This window comes from Falco peregrinus, chromosome 4 (genome assembly GCF_023634155.1).
Source record: "Falco peregrinus isolate bFalPer1 chromosome 4, bFalPer1.pri, whole genome shotgun sequence".
Lineage (NCBI taxonomy): Eukaryota > Metazoa > Chordata > Aves > Falconiformes > Falconidae > Falco > Falco peregrinus.
Window position 1 is genome coordinate 44,097,498 of NC_073724.1, and position 23,167 is coordinate 44,120,664.

At 42.1% G+C, this 23,167-nt stretch overlaps 1 protein-coding gene across 2 annotated transcripts in view; it reads right to left on the minus strand.

Moving 5' to 3' along the window:
• Positions 1-9,747: 9,747 nt before the first annotated feature.
• The window catches only part of SH3BGR (SH3 domain binding glutamate rich protein), a 29,089-nt gene continuing 15,669 nt past the window's right edge, over positions 9,748-23,167 (minus strand). The window contains exons 4-7 of one of the 2 annotated variants that reach the window (XM_027786126.2): positions 18,645-18,758; positions 14,121-14,150; positions 12,070-12,177; positions 9,748-10,183 (exon numbers count right to left, since the gene is read on the minus strand). In XM_027786126.2, coding sequence (XP_027641927.1) covers positions 12,112-12,177; positions 14,121-14,150; positions 18,645-18,758 — 210 coding nt within the window. In that variant the 3' untranslated portion in view covers positions 9,748-10,183; positions 12,070-12,111. Of the gene's footprint in view, positions 10,184-10,656; positions 10,795-12,069; positions 12,178-14,120; positions 14,151-18,644; positions 18,759-23,167 lie in introns of those variants that run through there. The other variant, XM_005229481.3, reaches the window with a different exon arrangement.

Here is a 23,167-nt window from a genome sequence, read left to right on the forward strand (position 1 = left end):
CTGGAGACTGCAGTATCTCTAGCTCAGTTAACGTAAGGTTTCCACTTAAAGCATCAAACTGTGAGGCCTGAAATTTCATCCTCCCCCAAATTTCTTAGTACATAGAGTTGTACTTCTTGTGCTCCTGGAGGTAATCGTGAAGCCATGCTACTCATTAATATAGAAAGAGACACCTACGGTGGGAAAAAAAAAAAAAAAAAAAAAAAAAAAAGCTGATGCACTTTCTTAGATGTCTAAGAAGATTTTTAATGACTGAACATTTCAAAAATAGATAGCTCAGCAGCTTTAAATAGGTACATACTGCACTTTTCTGCTATATTTCAAACATTAACACATACCCTCTGCAATGTACTTGGTACACAGCACATTAATATGAAGTGACTTTTTAGGACCATCCACCACCTTCCACCCCACGCTGCAAGTCAGCTGTTTCACCATCTGTGCCTACCCTATATGAAACAATAACCACCCATCTACTTTCTTATTTCCCTTGTCCTCCTGAAAATTCCGCTTGTTAAGCAGCAAGCTTTCATAGCATCGTGGTCAGCCACAAAATCAAGGCAGACCAGAGCAAGGGCTCAGGGCAGCCCCAGCGAGTTATGGGACCGGGGTACAGCAACAGGCACCAGGCCAACAACCTCAGAGATAATTTATCTCTAAATAATAGTACCATGACAAATACTGATCAGTAGCACTGAAACGACAGCAAACCCAGTAATTCACCAATGCTGGGCTAAACTTTGACTCCAGAAGTGCAAAGGCTTATGTGGAGGTGGCAGGCAGGCAGTGGTCAGGCAGCAGGGCAGGGCAGTGCGTCTGGACAGGTGGCTCGGAGCAGCCAGCGGGCTCAGGGAATCCCAAATTCCCCATGGAATGGTCCTCTTCCACTGCTGAGCTGCAGAAGTGCCATGAGGCTGTGTTTGGCAGCTCTCACATCCCAGCTCTGCTCCCCCCACTGTCCTGATTGCTCAGGGCCCCCGAAATACCCGACAAGGCAAAACCCACCCGTGGTTGGGGTTAGAAGCTCCCTTTTTGGCAGCATCCTGCCACAGAGCGTGTCTCTGGGCCCCTGCACACAAAGGAAAGAGAGGAAACAGCTCCTTTTAACAAAACTTCAGGCAAAATTTGAGGAGGTCGTTGAGCTTAGTTTTTGTGAAACATTTTTTTAATCATACTTCTTTAGAGGAAATGACTCGTGCAGAAAATATCCTTCTGCCTCACGGAAAAGAACTGCTGGAGCCATTATTTTTGCCCAAAAGGCAGCTGGTGGATTTGTTTCTGCAAGCGAGCCACATCACCGAAAGACAAAAGCCTCCCCTTGCTCCCTTGGGTGCATCACTTGCAGACAATTTCTTCTGCCAGGCTCTTGCCCTCCAGTGCCCTGCCATCTTGGATCACAACCTAACTGGCGCACCACTGGGGTGGAGTTTTTAGTATGTCAACACGTACAGCATCTTATTGAACTTTTATCTTTACTAGTCTCCCTGAGGTTAGAGAGAGTTTACTGGGTGGCACACAGTTCACAAGTGATTTTCCATCAGCCCAGCATGAGGCATTAGCAATTGACCACTGTCAATGGCAGCATCTGATGAGAACTTGGTGGGAGCAACCCTCCCCTGCCACCTTCAAGGTCAGGCAGTGTCACGTGAAAGCAAGTGGTCACGAGCCCCCTGGCCCCATCCTGCAGAAGCTCTGTGCTTGGCAAAGGCTCAGCCAAACCTAAGGGACAAGTCAGTGTTCACGAGTGAAGCCATCTGTCTGGTGAGCCATCCCTTAATGCTGTGTGGCACTGATATTGCCAAGGCTGCTTCCCTCCATGTGCACCTCTGCAACAGCGCCAGCATGTGCACCAGCAACAGCTGGCTTCCTTCCCATTACAGCCCATGACCCCTCAGTGGGTAAAATACAGAAAAAGAAGCATAAAATCTTGGTTTAAAGAAGGTATGGTTGACTTCTTGCTAGTGAGCAGAAGACGGCTTTACACTCACAGAGATACTCACTGTTTCGGTGCAGGAGCCTGACAAAGGGACATGGCAGCTATTACCCCTGGAGCTGCCACTGCTCCTTCTGGGGCATGACCTGCTGCCCAGGTGCCACCCCCCTGCATGATGGCACCAAGAGAGGATGAAGCACTTGCTGAGTTCCTGCAGGTGGCTTCACATCTAATTTGGAAATGAAAAATACAGCCTGACAAGCCACCCTTTAGAAATCTCTGACCTTCATCTACGGCATGTCGATAAGCCGTGTTGCCAGCTTTTGGGACTCAGATGCACCCCACGAGTGACTGTTGGGTGGGCCTGTCTGTAACCCAAAGAGACTTCATCACCTCCCAGGGGATTACCTCAACGAACATTTCTGAGTCCCACCTGCTGACGCCAAGGAGGATCAAGTGTCTGCCAGGCTCTCGTGATGTTTGGATAGTAGCAGACGAGTTCAACATGCACCCTTAAGACACCGTGCACCAAAATACCTGTGTTTTTAGCATGAGTCACTTGGGAGAAGATGTTGATGCTGACATTATGAATAGTAACAGTCAGGCAAAGATCACTACAGGTTAAAAATGTACTGCTAAGAACAGGAGTGCAGAATACTTTGCTAAGGACATACGACACTGGTTGAATTCACTCTCTTCAGCTATCTCTAATATACTACAGGCAGCAGATTTCCACCAGTGAATCCCTGGTTGCTAACAGCAGCCAGTTTCTCAAGGGAAGTTCCCAGCTTCCTTGCAAAGTCTTAGCTGTGTCACCTCAGGGAAAATCCACGCAGCAGTGTGAAGGGGACCCGCCATTCCCTGGATCACCAGCTGCCCCCTCTCTTCAGGTGAGAGACATTTCCAGATCCTGGAAAAATCCCTGGTGAGATCCTGTTCCTCAGAGTGCTGGGCAGCCTGTCCTGTACGTTCAGTATATGCTGTCATACTGTCTCCTTGCTTTATTTTTCATACAGTTCCTTGTGACATGTGATGTATGATGTGCACTGTGCATCTGCTGAAGAGACAGTATTTCCCCTTACTGTGGAGCAAGTTTCTTCTCCAGCTTTATGTTTTCTCTATTGCTGAATACAAAAAAAAAAAGAAAAAATGACAAAAAATGGAAATTTCAATATCCACCATTTTGGGGAATTCCAAATTTGGAAATTTTGCTGGACTACAGCAACCAAGGTCTTGCTGGGTCTTCTCATAAATTGAACAGTGCAAAATCTCAATATCTAGAATAGCTTTTCCCTGATCTCTTGATGTGTGTTTGTCCTTTTTGACCAGGGGTTCAAACATTGCACAGTATCTTCCCCAAAGAAGGTGCCACTGCAGTGCTTTGTGACATTACTTAGTATTCCCTTCACTTCTGAAAATAGCTCCTTAGTGTATCTGCTCATCACATTTCTCTTTCCCACCGCTGCATCACGTTACAGCTCCCTGTGGCTTGGAGATGAACCTGTGCACAGAAGCTTTTCTCCTCCTGTGCCAATCGTAGGAGGACAGGCTCCCAGCTTGTAGCAGAAATTCTTATTTGTCCCCAAAGCACACGATGCTGGTACTCCATACCACCAAACTTTATCTCACTTGTGTACTTCAGGGTCTTTGGCTTCTCTCTGGGCCACCGTCCCAGTCTCCTCTGCACTGGCAATGTTCCCCAGCTCCTTGCCAGTGCCAGACTTCATCATAAACATGGTCCCCAGGACCCATTCTTGGAGGTCTTCACTACCTTGGGCACTACCTGCCAGCCCACGGGCAACTGCCCTGACCTTCCTTCTCCACTGCCTTTTCCTCTTCCAGTGCTGGGCATCAGGCAGAGGTGTCCTCACCACCTCCAGCAACAGCTGGGTGACACGTCACCCACCCCACCACAGCTGGCACAGCTGGGTGACACCCTGGTCCATATTTAGCCACCTGGGACCCCGAGGTCCTGCCAGAACTGATTCCTCTGGCTCCTGCATGGGGCCACACTGGCGGCTGCCCTGAAACCAGCCTGAGCCTGGTCAGAAGTTGAATATAATTTTCTTGTATTGTTTCTAGCTTTCATCAAAACCTGATTAGGAGCACATGGACGCCAGCACCAGACCCATTTAAGTTGGACGTAGCCAATATTAATGCACATACCACATAATTAAAATCCAGTAATGCTATAATCCTTACGGAAAAGTACTGGAGCACACGGAAAGACAAAACTCCTCTAACACACTGTGCTCCATCACTGACTGCTGGGAATTGCTCACGTGCAATGACCAGAAGATGCTTCCTAGCCCAAAGGGGATTTTTGCCCCCATTTTATTTCTCACTTTTCTGGCTTTTCCTTCTCCTCATCCCAGGCCAAGTAAGAAACATCACTGAGTTAGTGCCAAGCTTTCACACCTGAGATGTTGCTGCCAAGTTAGCTGTAAGGGCTGGAACAGCACCCCCTTTTTGGGAGCCCAGAAGGACCCACCAGCAGCCCAGCCCTTTCCAGCTGCCACCCCACAGCCCCACATGCAGTCCTGCCACCTGCTACTCGCTGTGCCCAGCACATCACGTGGGGTTGCCTCTGTGGGGATTATCATCTCCCCAGCCAGAGGGATGTTAGGAGAGGGTGCATCTGCTTTATTTATTTCTTTGAAGGCTATTGTGGAGGCAATTAGCTTTTTTTAAAATTAAAGTAGTAAAATAAAAGTAAAGAAAAATCCCCATGGTGCGGGGGAAGGGAAATACAGGCTGGGCAGCAAGAAAGACAGCTCGTGTGCTTTGTGCTTCCTGGCAAGCCCTGGGACTGCTAACTTTATCAGGGTAATATGATTTTAAAGGCTAAAGCCAGCAACAGCAGGCTTCAACATTGCTTATCATGCTGCTCTGGCTCTGTGCTCACCAGCAGCCTCCACTCTGAGCCACCAGGAGCTGATGGGTGCTGGGGGGCAGATTTTGTCACACACTTGCACACAAATGCTCCTCTGGTACAGTAAGCCACTATTACTATATAAACTCTCTTCTAGTCTTACTGCACAAATGTAAAGCTTGAAGGTCAAAAAAAAAAAAAGAAGTCCCCAGAAAGCTGGAAATTGGAACGGACAGAAAGCAAGCATCCAGCCAGGATCCCATCCTTCAAGTCAGCAGAGCAGGAACTGCCGTGCTTTGCTGCCAGCTCCACAGCCATCGCCCCGTGCGAGCAGTCAGCTGGGAGTCGCGTGCTCTGGCTTTGACAGTGACCCTCACCCCTGCCTTTGTGCGCTCCTGGCTCTGCCGCCCCAGCATCTATCTTGAAATCATCTGCGCTCACCAGGGCTCCTCTGTCACAACGACCCCTCCAAGGCAGCTTTTGCAGGACAGGCAGCATGTGATTGCAGCAGGAGACATTAAGTCCTCCCAGCCCAAAAAGCAGAATGGGCTTCGAGCACCCAGCTTGGGTCATCATCAAATCAGCTTAAGCTACCATGAGTTGATGTCCAGAGCTGTTTGCAGCAGTGACAGGATAGTTTTTATTCTAACTCTGAAAGCAGCATGCTTACCAGCTGCCAGTACGCAGTGTCCGCGTGGGAGTAAGGCTTCCTCTGACAGGACCAAGGAGGCTGACACTCCCCAGGGGTTCCCTTCTTCTCTGCCAAGATGGGGACAGCACAACTGGGGGGTGTGTGGGAGTCACTCTGGCTCATCAGCTGGACACTGTGCTCGTGACTTAGGAGAGGGGAAGGCATGCACAGCAGCATGCATCTGCAGGGCTTCTGCACAGCTCTGCGTCAGCATGAGGTGGGTTGACAATGGGCCTGCCTTCCCAGGCAAGGTTTCCTCTTGGTCCTTGATCTGCCAAGCCCCACTTGCGTGCTATGCAGTCAAAATAAAAAATAAAAGTTCTAGATGCTTGCATTGCTTTCTGCCTCCAGGTTTCCTTTTCAAGGAAGGAATTCCTAAAGGATTACACTGCTGAAAAAGTAGAGATGACTAAAGGCTTTTTTCTGTACTGATCAGCAAAATCACAGCTAGCTGTTAGGAGGGCACCCTGTGTGACATCCTTTTCTACATACATAAAGTAGCTTCTGCAATTTTAGTAATATGTTCTAAACTTTCTCAGTGCAGTAGGAAACCCAAATAAGTTCTGTCCTGCCTGAAAATATATTGCTTAGTTAATGTGTCAGTCATACAAACCTGACTTTGATCAATTATAAACATTTACATATTTTGGAGGACAGCTTGTGACATAGGGGTGTGTCGATACATGCTTGTTAAGTTATGAGAGAATGGAGACACCAACACAGCTGGTATTTTCTAAGAGGAATCCCCAAAGAGCCTTTTTGCAGGTGCAGTTCTGATCTAGGCCAGTGAGCAACAAAAAGGGAAAAGCGACCATTTTTTTCAGCCATTTCTTCTGTAGGCTGCTGAATAGTAGTTACTTAAGAAAGTAGCGAATATATAATGTAATGTAGAAGGTCATTCTGATAGCTGTCAGATATCAAGATGATGGAAAAAAAGTAGACATTAACATTTTTAAGGTGAAATGGACAACTCAGAGGCAAATAACCTTAGCAAAGGAAGAAGATGCTGCTATACTTTCATCTTTCAATCAGTGCCTTGATACTTTGATTTTATTCCCATAAATTATCTACAAGTATTTTCTCACTTTCATAGGGAAAGTAAGGGGCAAGGAAGTTAGCTGAATAGTCTGTGGTTAAAACACATTTTGGACAAACTGGTATCAAAGTTCCTCTACTGCTTTTATGTCTGGAGGTATTTAAGATATCTAGACATGGCACTTAGGGACATGGTTTGGTGGTGGACTTGGCAGTGTTAGGTTTACAGTTGAACTTGATGATCTTAAGGGTCTTTTCCAACCTAAATGATTCAAAAAATGTGACAGAAAGTCATCACCACATGCAAAACCATGGTTGGCATGTTCTGAAGCAGGGGAATACACAGCAGGTAGTCCACATCTAATCTGGACTCTAGTGCCCTTGATTTGTGATATTAAGCATGACATCCCACTTCTGCGCCTTACTTTCCCATAAGCAAAATGGAGACAGGAACTCACTGAGCCTCAGCTGAAAATTGTTTCCTCTGCTTTATGCATGGCAATGACTTTGCAGCTGAAGGGACAGCAAACATTCTTCAAGATATTTGACATCAAATCACAAACTTGCAATCTGCTTTCTGAAAAAATTATCTTGAATTTTCAGCTTCCCAGATCATTCATCAAGCATATTTTCCAGCCTTCTGAAGTTGTCAAAGTATGCAGATAGTCCTATCTGCTTTAACACTGACATTCTCACAGTAAACGGAAGACTATTAGCAAGTCTTATTATCTGGAAGGCATGTGAACAGATGTGGTGGCTGGAAAGGTGACCAAAACACTGACTGGGGGTTAGTGCTGTACCGGCAAAACTACTGAAGAGTTTAATTTCTCTCCAATGAATTACCCTTGGAATTTTCTTGGGAGAAAAACTTTCACACAATTTATTGACTCAGAAGTGCTCTCATGCAAGAGACAGCATGGCCCAGGTTGCCTTCTGGACCTGTTATTCAAAACCCTTTATTACTAGCAACAGACTGAAGATCCTAGTATTTATTTTCCTGGAAAACAAACCATTGACTAGCCCTGTCTACTTAGTTGCTTTGCAATGATACTTGTAGTCACTTGTTTTACACTTCAGCAGCCTGTTAAACTTGACAATCAATCATTTTAAGGTGCAGACAGCCACCATCCTATGACATATATGGATCTGTAGGAAGCATAGCTTGAAGTCTTTCTAATTTTAGCTAGTTTCAGTATACTAGAAGTTTCTAGCATCAATCACCCAAGGAAAATACTTTACACACCAAAGTGTCACAAAAAGCAGCATGCTGTTTTGTGTTTAACTGGAACGCGCTGGAATGATTTTGCATCCACAGTTCTCTGAAGCAAGTGAAACACTGTGTACCAGGCACGCCCTGTTAACCAACTGCAGTTGCTTTCTCCCAGTAAAATATAAATTATATAAAAATGAAGGCAGTATGTTTTCAAATGCATTTAATTCAATAGCTCACATCTTTGTAATACTGATTTTCATTCAGCTGTAGTTAGAAAAGATTTGATTCTTTGCCTAGTTGCACTAAATTACTGCAGAAAGTATTAAGCTTATGTAAGTAGAATTAACATTACGGCTAAAATCACCGAGCAGCAGTCAGCTTTCAGTTTATTCTTTGCATACTCACAACCTCCTTTTTGTCTGGCAGAAAAGATGATCAGAACACGCCAAAGAACATTACCCCAAGGAAGGCACCAAAGAGCTGTGCTGTGAGTACGACCATCCGCTACCCTGTTTGCTCTTTCACTACACACTGAGCATAACCTCAGCCACCAGCTGAAGACCAGGGCAGTGCGTCACTCCTGTATGGGAGGCTTAGCATTCCTCACATTCCCTGACAGGCTTTCCAGATTATACCCTCTTGAGAAGATGGTTGCCATATTTCTGCCTTAACAAGTAATACCTGAATATGCAAAGAGTCGCGGTTCTGTTCCAAGCTCAAAGCCTGTGGCCCTGCCTGACGTACTGGGTATGCTCAGGCTCTTACTTCTGCACATCAGTGGGGGGAAGGATGAAGCCCATGGTGCATCAGCTGTGTGAAGCTCAGGCAGCCCAGGATATGTCAAGGCTGCCGCAAACACACTGGCTGTTGCACAACATGTGCTCACTGCATTGGATTTACCGCATTTCCAGAGTGATTAACAGTTCTGTTTTCTTTTCGTCTACCATACTTCCCAAAGTCCAGCCTTTTGCTCAAAACTGCTGCAGCAATGACTGCCACCCCAGTTCAGCTGCCAGCAAGATGGGGAACGTCTTCCCCAAGAAGACTAATCACACACAGGTACGTAAGAAATGGTCATATCAGTGGCTGACCTAACCTAGTACTCAGTCTTTGACAGTGGCAGTGGGCAATGATATTTAGGGACAGCAAGTCCTCTGTATTTAATTTCTTCTGCCCCCAGCATCCACAATTCATTGGATCAGGGATATTGGTGGACACATCCCGGGCTGTAGCATCCTTACAAGCCTTCTGTTCCTGACACTGCCCAATACCTTCTTGGGCCTGTTGACATGGTCAGTCTCCATAACATCCTTGTGACAACAAACCCCAGGAAGTTCCTGGGCCACCTTATAAAAAAGTACTCTCTTTCATCTCTTTTAAGCCGTTCTACTAATTTCATTGTGTATGGTAACTGTGTATACCAATTTTCATTACAGTATCGCAAGATTTCTTGACTTAACAGTTTTGCATTTATCTTATTCACTGCCTTTATGAGTTTTGTAAATGCCTTGGCTTCCTCTCCGAATTGAAGAGTCTTTTCAGTCTCCTCATGGAGCAGCTGTTTCATCCTCTCTAATTGTTGGTTTCTTTGCATCTCTTCTTACACCACTACATCTTCCCTAAGATGCAGAGACCAGACTGCTCAAAGTGCCCAAGATGTCAGCTCAGCAAGGCTTTATATGGCAGCAGAGTCATGCTGTCCTCTTGACAGTGCCCAGCATTTTCCAGGATCTTGGCTACTGCTGCATGTTGAGCTGATGATTTTGGCGAGCTTTAAGTGAGGACTCCAAGGTCCTTCCCTCAGCTGGAACTGACAGCTCCGAGCCCAGCATCACCTACAAGTGTAAAAGCAGTGCAGACAGGGAGCACTGCTTCCCCATCCATGCCCTCCCAACAGCTGCAATTTCAGGTTATCCTGAACAAAAAAATGTACCCACTCAGGACATTCAGGAAACCCTCACAAATTTTTCATCCACTTTATTTGTTCAGTCATTGTTCAAGCAGTCACAGTATAGGAGATCGCAGCTTGAAAAGCCAGCCTCTTCTTGATCAACTAAACATAAACCTGTGCTTCCTTTGGAGATTGTTTTGCCTATGAAGCTATGGACTACTTTGGCAATAAGCATTTCTCATCCCCTCCCTTCCTCTATAAGCAGATTTTAGAAATCCCATAAAAAGTAATCATACAAGGGACTGAAATCCAAGCTCCTTCCTCACCAGTGAACTTCTAACCAAGAGTTACAGCCTGAACATGGATTAATTTTCTCTGCCTCTCTGGCCCAGCAAACATGAATGTATCCATGAAGATTGACGAGGCTTCAGCAGGAGGGACTGGAACATGCCTTTCCTTCAGTGAAGACTGTATCCTTGTGGTTGGGGTCTTACACACACCAGAAACTTCAGGAGAAACATAAGGCAAGGTGAAGGATTTTGCATAACCTACAACCATAATGATGGAGAAAAGATTTACAGATCTTAGCACAGCTTGCTAGGATTAAATTAATGGTTTTGCAGACAAAGAACAGGTAGGACAGAAAATGCATTTATTTAAACTGCTGTACAATGGAAATCCCAATCCTTTTCAAAAGCCAGCTGAGGGAGAAGTGATCCACACAGTTTGTATACAGGAAGCTTCTTTGAAGTTTTCAGTGCCGAAATTCTTTTTCTCTGAATAAGGAATAAGTCACTTGTGTGAGTGCAGTTATCTGCTGAGTGGCAGCAATGTGTTTGGCAGTGTATAAACATGGAGAAATACATGGTTCCTGCCCCAAGGAGCTTACAAGCTGAAACATGACATGGACAATTTTATCGCAACATATCAACTGAAATATCATCAGTCAAAATAAGAAGACTCATTTTAACAAGCAATCAGAATACCAAATATATATATATATATATATATATGTATAAAGGCCACAGGTAGGACAGGGTGGCATCTTTGTTCTGTTATGTATTTATATGTTCATAAGTCTACAGGCATGAAAAGCAGTGATGTTTGCTCGAGAGAGTGATTTTATTTTATTTGGCAGTGCTGCTCCAGCTTGTGCTTCCTGAACAAAAATAAGGAAAATTAGATTAGTGTTTAGCACTCCCTCTGAACACTGAACAGTGATCTGAACACTGGACAACGCTGGGATGAATTAATTCCCATGCAACAGGAACATGCAAGAGGAACCCAGATTTGGGAGAGGTAGTATGAACAAAATGATGCATTGTCTGTCCTGTTGAGGTGGGTCTCCACATCAGCATATGGCTGGTTAAACCTGTAGCAACTACCTCAGAGACAGAGTTAGCTTGGAATCTTGCTAGTTCTAGAAAGAGTATCACATTCTGTGTCTGCAACAGGGAGGCAGTCCCACCATGCAAGGGAAAATCTGCTGGAAATCCCAACTTTCCTGTAGGTTAACATTTTTCCCTAGTAAGTGATTGTCTGATCTTTATTTCTGTGAAGAGGAGAAGTGACAGTAGTAGGAAGAAGAAAACCTGAAAATTAAATTTGAAACCATATGCTGGCAAAACCTGAGCAATGATGAATGCTTGTACATTTATACAGGTAAAAATTCTGCCTGCCAGATGCTTCTTGTTTTGGGGTTTTAAAGTCACATTTGGCCCAGTTTCTAAGGCAATCAGAACAGTTTTATAGTGCGTCATATTTCTGGTCAGGCTCCTCTCCCTTCCCCAGTAATTTATTTTTTTTTTTAACATTTCAACTAAATTTGAGAGAGGGCTTCATTTGAGACATGAAGCTCCTAAAAGTTTCAGTGGAATCAGTAGCTGAGTAAGAGGCGAGTGGGATGAATTACTATCCCAAATGAAAGAGAAGCTGCAATGAGTTTAACAGTTAAATGTACTTTTGGCCCATCAGTTGGGCACTTTGTGCATATATACTGACCACCCAAGCAGTGCACACCTAGCATGCTGCTCTTGGTATGGCTTATACTTAGGGGACACAGCAGAGAGCTAGGGGATACCACAGGAAGATGCTAAAGAATATGCCCAAAGTGGACGTCAGAAGCCTGGCAGGGAGGTGAAGGTTGTAAAACCAGTGGGGAATGGATTGAAGGGCCTGCAGAATGTGATGGATATTAGGGATCACAGAGACAGCTGTGTGGGAAAGTCAGATTCACTTGTGCCACAGAAATGGGGAAAACTAACAGACTCATTAAGAGCAATTGTTTTGACTAACCATTATGTGTGAAATGCATAATGTTTTGGTACATTTTTTCCATTCTTGTAATTGAATATAACAACAATATGTACAAAATTTTCAGGTTTATGTTACTCTAAGAACATTTAGAAACTGTGCTGGATATCTTAATATTTACCTGAACGCCTGTTCAAGAAAGAATGTGTCATAGTGAAGCGTACTAAGACTCTTCTTGCTCCTCTACCTCTTCCTTTTCTTCTCCCTCTTCCTGCTTTTCTTCTTCTTCCTTTTTTATAGAAAATAGTTGTAGTTATCATGCAGGAATTGAAGGAAAAATAACTAGTCTTGAAATGCAGAGCTGTGCTTTTGCAACTGTTCTATTTCTAGTAAATGCAATATTATTTGAGCTTAAAAAATAGAACAAAGAAGTAACGTATAGAGTTTTTCACTTTAACATGCCAGGGCTCTAGCTTTGTGGAGTTAATAGGCAAGTGCTGGAATATAAGAACCCTCTTCTTAGAGACGCTAGAGCACAGTATAGGGTTAAGCTGTAAACAGATGTTCAAGATCAAAATGAGAATATGAAATATATGTAAATATGACAAAATTTTTAGTATTTTTATTTATATGCTTTCTTGGAGAAGTAAACAAGCCAAGATTTATGGCACAGGAACTAGACTTGTTTCTGTTTCAAAAGTTCTTTTATATAGGAGAAATGGCACAATTTAAAGGCAATAGCCCTTTGCTTCAGTTAGCCAAATTAATGGCTATCTGAAAGCTAGCATTTATGTGACACAGACAAAAGACAATAAATACAGATCATTAAGAGACAGTAAACGAGGTTTTAAAATGTAGTCTTGCTCTGAAAAACAACTGAAAATTGCACTACAGGCTTCTCTGCTCCTTCTTTTCCAGCAAACTCTTGTTCAAAGGCACTCCTGTGTGTACAAACAAGCTTTATCTCAAATTTTATACATCACATACTACCTAGACTACAAAAATTATAGAAAATCCTTCCTTTCAACCAATCAAAGAATATATAATTATTTTTCAGTCAGGACTGCAGGTAGTAGGTCTGCAGGCAGGCCTTAGGTTTTCCTCTCAGACACATAATGTCTGTGTGAGTGACATCTTAGTCACTGAAGTAAAATCCCATTTAAACATGCTTAGGAATGGATCTGTTGTAAGCAGATTCCTGGTTTAAATGGTTGTTTTGCAGGGAAAACCATTGCACTAAGGGATCATCCCTGCAAAACCAGAAATGTAATACCACCATCTGCACAGGTCAGCTGGATTAGAAGTTTTCAAGCCAAAGCAATATTGCCTCTTTCAGCATCTTACCCAGGAAAGGTGCCTTTCATTAGCACTCTTTGAAACAGGGCCAGGCAAGCCCACAGACAAGCAACATCTCTTGGATATTAACAACCTCAGTTCAAAATTCAAGTCAATTACCTTTTACAGAAAAAAAAAAAAGGGTATTTTTATTGCTTGAAGCATGAGCTAGTGGTGCTAGGGTGCATTAACCAACCTTAAAGACCCTTGCCAGCCTCACCAGGAGCCCCCATGCTTTGCCCATGGTCCCAGGACCTCCGTTTCAGCTTCCAGGTCCACAATGCATAACTCTTTACAGCGGGCATGTGTTTACATACACATGTATATATGCATGTATTGCAGTTTGGAAGTCGGAAGATGTGAATGTGTCCTCTTATTAATTGCAGGTTTGTAGTGGAAAATAGCCTAAAGTAATCATTAGTTTTACTGGGAACACTGAAGAAATGCCTGCAATGCTGGGCAAAGCCGAAAAGTGCATAAGGATTTGCACCTGGGTCTTACAAAATCTGGCAAGGAAAATACTTCCTTTATAGGCAGAATGGCCTAAATTTTCAGAATGCCTCTTTCACACTCACAACACTGAAAATGTAACCAGCATGGTGTCAGTTAGAGATTGTCAAAAGGTATAGTTGTCTTGTGAGTCCTTGGCAAACTTTACTAAAGAATCTGTGAAAGAGAATTTCTCTTCCATTGAGTTTTTAATGATTAAAGGCCTATCTTTGTTCCTAAAAAATAAGACTATGGTACAACCAACAAGTATACGTAGCAGAATATAATACTAGTATATTTAGTTTCATGGATAATAATTTACTAACTTCTGAGTGAAGCAATGAGACTGAAGAGAAATTAAAAGCACACAAACAAAAGATGGAAACAAAACATTCAAATATACTATACCCCTGTGGCTGCATGTTCTTCCTTGCTTTCCTACATAAAAGGTACAAAAGAAAATGTTTAAAAGATAGATCAAGGAAAGAATACTAGAGGTCATACAGGCAAAATACAGCAGAAATTAAACATTGAATTTATGAAAATAGTGTGGAATTCAGTGGATTTATTTTGAGATAACGTCATCCACATTAACTCACAAAGCACATTTAAGCTTTACTTTGAAAAAGAGCTATAAAAGCATTAAATACAGCTCCCTTTCAGTTATTTCAAATCAAATCTGCCTCATTGACAAGTAAAGCATTAGAGCTGGGGTTTTGTTTGCTTTTTCAGGTAGATTTGGGGTTTTTTGGTAATTAGCTGGTCTGCAAAATGAAAGATAAATCAGAATTATACAGAGTTATATCTATGTTATATATCATCACTCAGAATCTGGCTTGCAATTCTGTTAACTGTTGTAGGCTGGAACAGATGCCTTGGCTCAACAGTACTGGGGAATAAGAAATAATACAAGCTGGTTTTAAACTGTAGATTGAGCAAAAGTGATGAAGAAAGAGAGATAAAAGCAAAAAAATATACATGTACAGTGAATAGAATTTAATGCTAGATACCAAGCTGGTTATTGGAGAGAAGAGCTAATCTTACACAAAATCCCAAGGAAAAAGGGCAATTGGGATAGTACTATGCAAAAGGCATGAGTAGTTGATAAAGTTTGCATAGAATGAGTTGAGATAAGGAAGGGAGCTGCAGTGCCAGGATTTATATATGGTCTGGGGAATTGCTGAAAGAGGATACAGACTTGCATTATGATATGATTTTTGAACATGTTTCTAAAATAATTCTGCCCTGAAGCGAGCCTAATCTGTACTGCAAACTGATTTAACTGGGACACCACTTAAAACATATTCTAATGTGCAAGCTAAAATCTAAAGGAAACATTATTACCATCACATCTACTGACCAGCAGAGCCCTTGCCATGCCATGTGCATAGGAGGTCACAGTCTTTTCCTCAAAAAAACTCAAAAAGAAACGGACAGGCAAAGCAAGAAAAAGGGACAATATATCCAAACAAAATGGTTCCTCAATCTTCTCCATCAGAGGATGTGGATTAGAAAGTAAAAAAAAAAAAGATTAAGAAGAAGTAAAGGATAAGCTTGATGAAGTGATTAGGAAAGGAAAGCATGCAACAGGTTTAAGGTGAAAAAAATAAATCCTAAAGAAATCCTAGGGCAGTTGTTCCTTGGTGACCCAGGCTGAAAGCCGTTCCTGTTACTTACTACTTGATCTGTGTGAATGAGGGGCTGGAGCTGCTGAAGCCTAGGCGATCTAACGTGAGGTGTGTGAAGAAGAACCTGTCACACTGTGCATTTATCCCTGCCACTTACAGAAGACTGTTTCTGACTTAAGAGTTTTGGTTTTTTAGAGGGTTGGCATCTCTCACTGGTTTCTCAGGGTCATACCAGCCTGAGACAAAAAGCCATTTTCTGGACTCCTGATATCTCCCAGCAAGTGCAGCAGAAGCAGTAGGGGAAGGCTGCAGCCCCCACACAGACCCACACTGATCATCAGATGCCATTCCTGCATTGGAGGAGCCTTCTGAAATCTGGGACCCTCCATGCAGCTCCACAGCTGAGACAGTCGCAATTTATTTTGTTATCTATCTTATGCTCATCAGCAAAGACTGAGATACCTTTACCTCACTAACACTCTTCCAGAATTTTTCCATAGCACTGGCATTTCTCCTGCAAAGTCACTGGAGAAAAGCCAGCTGAGTTATACCCTGCATGAGAGAGTCAGTTTTAAGCTGGTTTGAAACTGAGTGCTACATAAGGCCAAAATGCCACTACTAGTTTCCTACTGGTATATTAATTCAGAAGCAGAACATACAACTGCAGTGTTTAAATTACGGCATTTTTATTTGAGGGTTTGTCAAAAGAGTAAGTTGAGTCTCCAAAAGGGACCTGCCTAGTGTTCTAAAGATGCAGCTGTCCAGCTGCAAAACAGAGCAGGCCACTGAGGGAAAGATCACCCTTTCAGAACTCAGTATACAGAGACCAGCTTTTAATAAGCTAGAAGAAAAAAAAGACATGGGTGGGGAAAGCACACAGAAAACATCTATTCAGTGTGGTCAAGCAGTCAAACAAGATGAGCTGGGCGCAGAATGACAGGAAGAGTGGGAAATACTGAAAATGCTGTGTTGATACTACACATATCCTTCAGGACCTAACATCCAATGGAGATACTCCAATGACAATCTGACAGTCTAAATCTACTTAACTTCATAAAAATCTAGCCAGGTAAGGAAATGTTATTCTAGCCTTCTTTTATAAAGGCAAAATGAGATACAGAGACAAAAGGTAGAATTCATCTCACTGTAGCAGCCTCAAAGGACACTTGTCCTCTCTGTGCTGTTTGTAGTGAATGAGAATACCAGAATTTCTACAGAATGATTCATGCTATCCCAACAGAAGTGATAATTGGGATGAACTGTGGCAAGGCAGACAGATGCCACATCACTGACACGATTTGTCCTAGGTGACATGGAAAGTAGGTGGTAGAATAGGGTGGAAAGTGGTTTTTGTGTACCCCTGGCACAAGCCCCTGGTACCTTGCTGCCTGTAGTGGTGAGTATCCTTTCTACAAATTAGTGAGATGGGAACAGAAGCAGTGCTTTCTGCCCCTCCCCCCCCCCCCCCCCCCCCCAGGAGCTAATATATACCTGGCATGATGAAAGTGGATATCAGTTAGACAATTTCAGGAAGACTTTTCGTCCTCCTTATGTAAGACCATATAAGAACATTTCAGCACTGCCAAGACCATGCAGGTGAAAGCAGAGGATTTGTAAGACTAACCATATTTTATGCCCTCATAGCCACAGAAAGATCTGTTCAAACACACTGTCTTGCCTGGTGCTCTCTCCTCTGCCACTCCCCTCCCTGTAAAACTGAAGAAGAATATATTTTCCACCTACAGCTCCAATCCATTCTGTGAGAAACAGAGCAAGGTTCTTGTTGTATAGGAGTGGTACTGCATTATGTCATTATGAAACCTCTCATACACAGCTGCTTGACAGATTGGCAGACATGTTCCAGCATTCTGTTCTCATTTGAAAAAACATTAGAGTAGACTGTCAGCCAGAATGGCAAGTAATCTAATCCTGCCAGGGGATGCACTGCAGTTTTATGCTGGGCTTCTCTTAAGAGCTGAGGAAAAAGGTATTTGACGGCACTTGCAAGGTGGCTGAAATTCAGAGAAACATGAAAACTGCTTGGATATAATTTAAGGAGAAATTTCAGTGCCCACTGAGGACTGTTGCTCTTCATCACCATTTTGAAATTTTAAATGAGACTTCCCAGTGCCTGAGACTTTCATGAGGCTGTGTAAAGGGTGCTTTTCCAGCCTAATGATGACTGGCTCAGTCATTGTTATAAAGGGTAATCAGGAAAGGCTTACAGTGAGGAGTAGCTAGATGGAAGAAAAAAAAAACCAACTACATTTGTTTTGGTCTTTAGTAAAAAAGAAGATGCATTTGTGACAGATATCCCACTAGGACCATCTGATCTCCAAACCAAAAAAAAAACCCTGACAATTTTAAGTGCTTGATCCAGGTCTGCCTCCCTGGGAAGAGAGTCACCTGACACTGCAACATCAAAATAAACCCATCCGTAAATGCCAAACTCCCAGAGCAGCAAGAGAAATAAAGCATCTGGATCCCTGATTTGCAGACACCAGATGCATTTCTGCTTAGTCTCTACTAGGTCTAGAACCTGGCCGGTAACATAAGCACCCCAATGAGGAAGGCACCTGCACACAACAGAATAGTCCCTCTTTGCAGGATCCATCTACCTTTCCACCATAAGTACTTTCTGATGTTAGCTAACTGCAGGATATTATATTAGGGAGTTGAAGGAACTCAGAATGCTTCTTCCAAGAATATTTACTACTGCAGTTTGAGATCTGCTCATGTGACTAATATCAGACCTTCATGCAGGCAGAAAGGATAACAACGGTCTCCATTTCTGCACTACCCAGAGGCTGCTGCCTAGAGAAACTGTCTTCTTCGGCCTGGAGAAGACACTGTCAGATTTGGCTTGCTGCTACAGCAGTCAATGCTGGTACATGACACAGACTTTAACAACTAGATTTACGAGCACTGCAGATGCTGGCCATTGATAGCAGCAAATTTTTCCACACAGATAGGACTCAGATGCCTACTCCTAAATTATTCTACATAACTAGAGTCTGGTTGCAAATAAGCATTCAAAAAAAAAAGCTTATGGCAACAAGTGACAGAAGGAAACTGTTAAATAAAGACAAATGCTGTTATTCCAGATTCAGAGCAAAGTTCCCTGACTTTTATCCAGGTTTCAGATCACCATGATGGCAAAGAAAATGCATCCAAAAGACAAACAGGACCCCTCTGCAATCAGTCTTTCCACCCTGAGGCACAATAGGAGGGCCTGTGGGTTTATGTTTCATGAGCTTAGCACAGACAAAACCCTCATACCATGAAGGGAAAAAGGAAGAATTACCTGTTGATCTTCTGATGGTGACTGAGCAGACTGAGCCTCTTCATGAGTCCCTTCATCTCCCTTGTCTTCTGTGTGTGCCTCAGTTTCATCCGTGGCATCAGACTTTTCAGATTCCTGGCAGCAAAAAAATCATTGTTAGCTTCAGGGCACACAACCAACAAATAATTTCTATAAAACTCTTTATAGTCTGGGGAGGTATTTTTTTCTAATTCAGTACTCAAATGAAAATATACCCTTTTGGACATTTTTCTTTGAAAGGAACACTTGTTGGCATGCTGCTCTGTCAGTAAAACCACAGGTAAAACATGAATTCAAGCACTTCCTCTTCAGAGCATAATAGATTTTCTAACTTTTCTGTGAAAACTTTAATAGAAACCAATGCTCACCCTGATGGCACATTCTAGCTTCAGAAAAAAAAGCACCAGCTTTGCATTCCAATTAAACTTCATCAAGAAGCTACAGGAAAACGGAAGTAATAAAGGATTCAATGTATTGCCTCTTAATTTGCTCGTTTAAAACCATCAGGAAACTGTTCCTCAGTTCACACACCAATTTATCACATCTATTTATTCCAGCACCATGAACAAGCACCTACTAGAAGACTTTTTAAGTTCTGTTGTACTTTCAGCTAAGTAGCTGTGAAAGGTCACACTGGATCACAGACAGTGTCAGATAAAAGGACACCTGTATGGCCTCAAGTGGAACAACAGAAATAGGATGAAATGCAATAGCATGAAGTGCAAAGTCACATTATTTGGGACAGGTAGTACTGGGACAGAGATTAGAAACAGATGTTTCTGCTGCACTTCAGGAGCTTGTTAGTTGACAATCATCAAAGAAGAAAAAGATGGATGTATTTAAATAAACACAGAAAAAATGAGCCACGAATGTGATGCAATAGTGAAAGAGGCAATAAATATGATTCTCAGATGTATGAGGTAAGATACAGCTGGTGGAGCTGAAAGTGAATATTAATGTCATCGTATAAGGCCAAGGCAAAACCTCTTCTGGATCACTCTACCATTCCAGTCACTCAGACTCAAGAAAAATAAATTCAGACTGGAACAGGTGCAGAGCAGGGCTACAGGAATATTTGAGGGAGTGGAGAGCCTGTCTTATGAAAGGGTGACAAAAAAAGCTTCATTACTTTAATCTATTGAAAGTAATGCTGTGAGGGGATATGATGGCTCTTTAAAAATAGATCAGAGTAAACATCAGGGAGGGATAGGATAAGGAAAAGCACAGAGGTAGATGCAAAATGAGTACAAACCAGGTGTAAATAAAAATTCTAATCATCAGCAGTGTGAAATTTTGGACGAGGTTTCAAGTAGAGGAGGAAAAGGATCTAATTCATAAAAAGGGAATTTGACCACTTCTGAGAGGTGTTATCTGATGTGGTCGCCTCCAGCAACAGAGAATTGGTCTCAGGAGAGGTCCTGTCCTATGTCATCCTAAGTAAGTCATACATGCTTTGGGCAAAACAACATGACCCTGATAGGAAACAGGCTCCCTTCTCATCCCTGTGACCAAGCCCTTAGGACTCATCCACCTGGTCAGTTTGGGGTTTTCTGCTTTTCCATAATTTCATTTGTCTCTACAGTTCAACAAAAGCCCCCAGTCATGATCCCCTGTCCTTTAAGCTTCACAAGTCCTCCTCCAGTGTCCTATTCATATATAATTTCTTCAGCCAGTCTACTTAGCTATGCTAGTGTCACACTTCTGCAGGCAATCTGGCTTTTAGCTCCAGAGCAGACTTGGGTGAGTGCTAACTTAGGGATCTTTGTCCTATGACGTGGTGTGCAATATAAGACATGCCCTCCTGCTGAGATACTCTGCTGGATAGGGACAAAAATGATAAAAACGAGGTAAGGGAAGTTTGGAAGCAGGTATCATGACAGAGTGAAGATGAACAAAATACTTCTGCAGTTTTATCTTTTTCCTGAAACTTCACTGTCCATAAGATCTGGTGCTCTTTTGGCAATTTTCTCCTGAATTATGGAAAATACATTTTATATGTAAGGAGCCTGCAATGAAAAGAGAGTAGGCACATAGTCTCGTACATTCGCTTTCCTCTCCACAGAGGAAAACAGCAACAGCAAAAAAAATCCTATCAGCAGCAAGCATCACCCTCCCTGCAGTCCTTCCCAGCACTGCATTGCCCCTGCCCTCCTGGCAGCAAAAGCCTTTCCAGGGCTGCATGGCAAACTGGAGCAGGAGGCTGATCAAGATTAAAGCTTTAAAAAGAAAAACATTTCTGTCCCACACAATTTGCACACTCCATTACACAGCTGCATGAATGTTTTTGCCAGTATGTGGGGGATGCTTGGGGAGAGGAATGAGCAGCTGGGAGTAAGCAGAAGGAACCAGAGAAAGGAGAAAAGACTAATATTTTTATTTTTTTTTTTTAATATTGTCTCATTTCGAGTGCATGTAAAACTGTAGGGTCACTGCACTCTCATACTGGTGGCATTGTTATTAAAAACATTTCTACAGAGATATTTGTTTGGCTTAATTTATTTTTTGCTTTTTCCCAAAAGCTAACAAAATATTTGAATACTAAAGTATGTAGCAACACAGACATACTGAAATTCTCTTGTGTTAATACATTGTTTTCTTAAGCAAATAAATTCCTTATAGATGCTTTCCTTGTAGCAGTAACTAAAATGAAAGGTATAGCATTAATGAAAACCAAATTAGATATTTATTTAGTTATATAGGTTAGAGATTTATTTTTAGCATGTATATTAACATTTCTTTTTTAAATCTATGTACTCAATATTTTTGGCTGATACATAAAACACATAAAGACTGAAGATGGCATTCTAATTAAAATGAATCTATTTTGTAAAACTATCAGAGATGAATCATATACTTACTCAGAGCATAATGCAGAAGAAAAAAGTTGTAACTTAAAGAACTAAACTCTAGAAGCAGTGTGTTATCAGCCAGAACATGCATGCATGCACACACACACAGAGTGCTTGTTAATTATATGCAGAACTGTAATGTTAGGAATATCATCATTATGCTAGCTCTCCATAGAAACACAAAATTTAATTTTTAACTGATTTAAAATGAAGTACCATTTATAAAGATTGGCTGGCAGGTCATTTTCTATTTAAATAAAATGCACATACTGCAAATTTGTAATTCAAAACAGCCTCAGTAGAAGTTTTCAATTAAAAGACTAAAGCTCAACTATCTAAAGATTTTGAGCTATCAAGATTATGGATATTAAAACCAAGAATACTTAGATTAAGGTTTTAATATATACAACATTTGAAAACAGACACTCAGCTCAAGAAACTCAGTTTCACTGAGTTCACAGAGCAATTGCAAACCTAAACGATCTTGCTAGAAGCTACTGGCTCTCTGGAGTTATGGGAAACAGAAGCAACATTCCAAGGCAGTTAATAAATTCCTCAAAAAAACCTGACTGTCCCTAAAAATAAAAAGCAATTAATTACCTGCATTCAAACCTTGCTAAGATACTCAGAAGGTATAGTAATACAGCACACTGTTTGTCATCTTAGTTTAAGTAATAGGCATCTCATTGACAAAACAATTCACCTGTGCCATTTTAGAAAACAAGCAGTGCAGCTGGAGCTTTTAATGGGCTGTTCACAATTACCAATATTTCAGAGCACTTTCAGGAATATTAAGAACAGTCTCAGACTAAGCATAAAAGTGATGGCGGGGTTAGAAAGAAATATACCCAACTTTGGGGGCAGCTGAGAATGACACACCTGACCCTAAACATACAAACTACATTAATTGTAGCACAATGTACACATGTATGCTATTGGCATATCACTGTTTGTACCACTAATTCCAGATTAAATGGGATCATTCAGAAATCTATCACTAACTTGATTGATCTTTGCCAGGCATAAAGCACAGCTGTCTCCTAAATCCCAGCCTGCTACGAAATATGTTTAGAAGTATTCTAGACCAGGTATTCTAGACCAGGTATTCCTTCAAGTGAGAAGGTATTTCATATTAATAGTCTAAGAACTTATTAACACAAACACGATGCCTGCTTCTTCTCTTAGGCACATAAAACTGTGCTACTCATCCCTGTTAAATGATGCTTTAGAAAAAATTATAACCAGTAATGGGGAGGCAACAGGACAGAGAGGACAATGAAAGCTAATTGACATTTTCTGAAGTGCCAAAAACAAGTATTGATTTCCTGTAACATTACAGAGTTTTATGGCCACATAGCACCCTTTAACGATAAAAATGTATTTGGTATATAGGAAAAAAAAGTGAAGATCTTTGACTCCCACAGTGATCTAAGCAAATAACATTTAGAGCTTTGGCCTTTCCATCAAGATCTGCAGAAGTTCCCATATGCCATCCAGGCATCTAAATACTTTATTGAATACTGTATTGGAACTGAAAGCATGGTGATGGACACAGCAACTAGCCATTTGTTCAGTGGTACCCAACCAGAACCCTTAGCAGAGGTCCAAACACAAGTGGATGCTGGAAGAGGTAGGCACCTGCTTAGAGAGCTGCCC